The 4,245-nt window shown below is 47.8% G+C and overlaps 1 protein-coding gene across 1 annotated transcript; it reads right to left on the bottom strand.

Annotated features, from left to right (window-relative positions):
• Window positions 1–1,721: 1,721 nt before the first annotated feature.
• Window positions 1,722–3,403, bottom strand: LOC135372099 (uncharacterized). The gene is made up of 4 exons (XM_064605815.1): window positions 2,584–3,403; window positions 2,347–2,497; window positions 1,913–2,187; window positions 1,722–1,848 (listed from the first exon to the last, which is right to left on the bottom strand). Exons 1-2 carry the CDS (start codon window positions 2,989–2,991, stop codon window positions 2,387–2,389), a joined length of 519 nt encoding a protein of 172 aa, XP_064461885.1. The 5' UTR covers window positions 2,992–3,403; the 3' UTR covers window positions 1,722–1,848; window positions 1,913–2,187; window positions 2,347–2,386.
• Window positions 3,404–4,245: the final 842 nt, after the last annotated feature.

The raw sequence follows: 4,245 nt of genomic DNA, 5'->3' as shown, positions 1-4,245 counted from the left end.
CATACTTCATTTTCAGGCATATAACAGCCTCAAAACACAAATGCCGGCAGATGCATCTGGCGTTTTCCAGTGGTTTGAGAGCTATTATTTGGCTGGTACTGTCCGCACGCAAGGCCGATACCAGGCAAGGCTACCCCCCCCCTTTTCCCCCCTGAGGTGTGGACAGTAGACCCGCTTATGAACGCTGGGCAACCTCGCGGTACGAACCATGTTGAAGCATGGCATCGGAGATTCAACAGCCTCGTGGGAGTGGCCCATCCTGGATTATACCGGTTCATTGAGGCTGTAAAAACAGAACAGCGAGAAACTGAAATCCTAGTGGAGTCCCTGCTGCGGGGAGCCCAACTACCGACTCAGCGGTTAGCCACGAAGAGAAGGGAAGAAGCGCTACGGCGACTGTTTGACAGACGTCAAGAAATGAGCTCTGCTGACTATTTACGAGCTGTCGCACATCACTTAAAATAGGTGTCGCGTGTACTGTTGACCATTACAATGCATCATGTGTAATAAAACAATGTAAGAAATGTGTGCTTGCTGGAATGATGGTTGCAAGAAAACCCTCGTTTTTGCTCGAACTACAGGAACAACTTCTTCGTCAACATCACATAACGGGACGAGACGAAAACCGCAACCTGTTTTCTCTAAAACGGCATTCCCTAAACCCTAAACCGTGCTCCGCAGTCTCTAAAAAGGTATTCGCTAAAACGAGACTCTTTTTCGCTAAAACGTAACTCGCTAAAATGTAACCTGTTCTCTAAAACGAGGCTCTCTAAACCGTAGGGGAACCTCCTCTGTGCAATACACAATGACCATGGAAAATTCGTGGGAGTTTGTACACGATATCGAGGTTCCAGCAATAGAGGGAAAGAGGTGGGTACATCTCTGTGGAGACACAGCGAACCAGTCCGTTGTCTCGTCACTGTAGGCGGGCCAGTGTCAATGAACAAAGGCAATAGATACGACAGGTGGAAATAGAGGGGTAGGGACGCCTATACAGGGTGTTCAAAATTAAGCTTTCACGAGCGCTACGCAAACACAGCGATGACAGGAAACCGGATGATAACTTTACGCTACTTGTGTAAGAAACAGGTGCTGCTAATTATGTAGCACCTGTTTTCTTACTCAAGGAACAGAAAAATAGCACCCGTTTTCTTTTGTTCGCCTATTTATAAAGTGCTAGTGAAAGCTTAATTTTGAACACTCTGTATAAGCATCCGTAACGGTCATCATAACTCAGTCCATCCAACTCTATCAACTCCCAATTATTATGCTTCATCGTGAAGTGAGAGTTAAGCAACGAAGAGTTCAATACAAACACCCAAACACACAAACACGCATCATTATACATGACAAATCAATAGAAAGAAAGGAATTTTTTAAAAAATCAGTGTACTGTTGACGCGCGAGTAGACACAAGAAACACGTCTGTTGAAGTTACATTCAGTACAAGAAAAACAAGAGATAAGGTAATAAATCAAAATCCCGAAGAGTCCCGGTCACACGCGAGTACGGAATCACAAATACACTTCTACGGAAAGGGCACACAAAAAGCAGAAAGGCAAACAACGGGCACGAGAAAAGCAAATTGCACACACACACACAAAAACACTGCTTAATATTGTATACATTCAACCCCCCCCCCCCACACACACAAAAAAAAACACAAAAATCAAAAGACCACACAGACCACACACAAAAACCATACGAAAACAAAACCAAGCATTACGGAAATTAATATGCACACTATATACGATTTGTAGAATATTTACAACGGGATGGCGAGGATCGTCATGGCGCTGGAGCTTGGGCTCGAGCCAACATAACGAGGAGGGCCCGCTCCACCATTGCCTGCGTCCGGAAGAAACAGAAATCATGTAGCGCACATGACGAAACTTGGGCACGTCATGCGCACCTGTTCCATCGCCCGTTCGTGTGACTGTTGCTGCCGCACAAGGTCGTTAATGGCGGCAGCAAGGTTGTTTATCGCATCGACGACGGGCTAGTTGCTGGTGTCGACGGCGGTCCTGATGGCCTGGACACCCTCCACGACGAGGTCCAGGCGGTCGAGGGCCGAGCTCATGAGGGCGCTATGTTCAGCCGCTCCCGCCACCAGCTGATCAAGAGTGGCGTCCTCCTGCTCCCAGCGTGTCACGAGGCGTGGCGGAGATGTCGAGCTGGGTGGCGTCACTACAAGGAAGCGACACGTTCAAAACAAAGTGCAACAGACAAGGATTCCCCCCGTTCCTCGTTGTATCTATGTCCGACACATACGATACGTTGCCGTGAGGCTATTACTGTTTGGGAAATTAAATTTGGGCAATATCAGTGGAATGTAGAGGTCGTTACCAGTATGCACGCGACGGGGAGGTGCAGCCGCAGGGGTGAACTAGTCGCTGGCTCCTGAGCTGCTGTTGTCGTTGCCGGCGTTGCCCGCAGCATCGCCCTCCACACCACCTTCTCCTCCACTCTGCTGGTTGCGCGGTGACGTGCGCGGACCCTACAGTTATGGTTTCCGTTGGTGTTACTTCAAATTCACGTAATACAAGTAATGTACAATGTACAAATAGAAAGAAGTATACTTACAAGACCACTCGACAGGAGCCAGTTGGAGGAGAAGTGGTCAACACGACCTGCTCCAAGCAGCTGCAGGACCCGGGCGTCTATGTCCGAAAACTCCCCCACGGCGTCTTCGAACGTCCTGTTCCCCGTCCTTGTGCAGGACGCCTTCCACTCGTTATATTTTCTCTTAATGGCACGCCGCTTATCAAGCCATGTGGTGCGCCACTGAGCGGCAGTGCGCTGATACTGCTGGCCTCGGTTGAGGACCTCGGCCAGCATCCGCCACTCTGCGTCGCGGCTACCACCTTGTGGATTGCCCTTCAGGTCGTCCGCAGGGTTAGCTAATTGGCGGTTGGTCTCCATATAGGAGACCAACGCCTCCATGTGTTCGCGAGAGAGCTGAGGGATGCGAGATCCGCTAGTTGCCGACATCTTCGAAAATGGAATATGAGGCTGAATGGAATAAAGGCACGAGACCACATGGTTCCGAGATCTTTTGTTATTTATTGATGTTGAAGCGACCTCTGCGTTTCAATATTTTCAAGGTACAAGTGTGTTCCGCAAAGTGTGTGAGGGGGGGGGGAGAAAGAAAGAAAGGAACACTTGACATTTAAAACGTTACGCTGCTGGTAATGTGTCAAAGTACTCTCATTCCTGGTTACAAGCAAAGCAGAGCCATATATGCCTGGCTAACATTTCCATTATTTTTTCTTAACATATCCCCCCCCCCCCCATATACGACATTTTTAAGATGTAATTATTCAAGGACTTGCAATGTAACATGATATTTGCAATGTTCGGGTTTCGCAAATTGTACTATTCACTTTTTCAACGACTGATATATTTCGACATTCCCTCCCTCGTCCACTAATCCCCCCCCCCCCTGCCGCATCCAACATCCTCGGTCGGGATGTTTCACCATTTAGATTGCGCCATCACCCTTATCCATTCCGGCTATGTTGCTCACGAACTCGCTGTGTAAAATCAGTCGCACCTTTGACACTTTCCTGTGCCCTGTGATGTATTTTGTAACTGAGTCTTTCGTTCGAGTTTACTGTCTTGTTTTCCTCTTTCCCCCTTGTATATGCTGCAATCCTCGGCAAACTTACCTTCATTTTGTCTATCGCCATTAAACATACTCCCCTCCCCCTCAGCAGCGTTAACGAGACATGTCTCACAAAGCTCCAAACGAGGCTAGGCTTATATTTAAAGGTAAAAGTCAAATGGTAGTTACACTTCAGCATATTCCAGCACTTACTATCATGGTTAACCATAGCATTTCCCCCTGGTAATCCGCCAAAACTAGCCAAAAGTTGAAAGTCGTTCTTTTGACATCGCGCTTTCCGAATAGGATCCCAGGTGGAGCACCCATCTCATTCCTCTCAGAGCCGTATATTAAAAGGGAGTCTGGCCGTTGGGAGGAGTCACAAAAAGAGGCTCGACCTGTCAATCACAGTTTCGCTCCTCTGATTGGGTTGCTTTTTACCAAGGGGGTCGCCATGACACCTTACTGCCACCCAAAATGGCGACGAAAACAAACAGTGGTGAAGCGGATATTTCGCGACATTCACGGACTACTCTGATTTTACGCTGCAAATGTACATTTTCATATACGTTTCTTGGAAATCAGTTTCAACGTACGCTCATCCAACGATATCTAACCGAAAATAATACGTTTTGTCGCCG

The sequence above is a fragment of the Ornithodoros turicata genome, unplaced genomic scaffold (genome assembly GCF_037126465.1).
Source record: "Ornithodoros turicata isolate Travis unplaced genomic scaffold, ASM3712646v1 Chromosome13, whole genome shotgun sequence".
Taxonomy (NCBI): domain Eukaryota; kingdom Metazoa; phylum Arthropoda; class Arachnida; order Ixodida; family Argasidae; genus Ornithodoros; species Ornithodoros turicata.
Note: the sequence above shows the minus strand (reverse complement) of the source record. Positions and strands in the feature narration are given on the sequence as shown.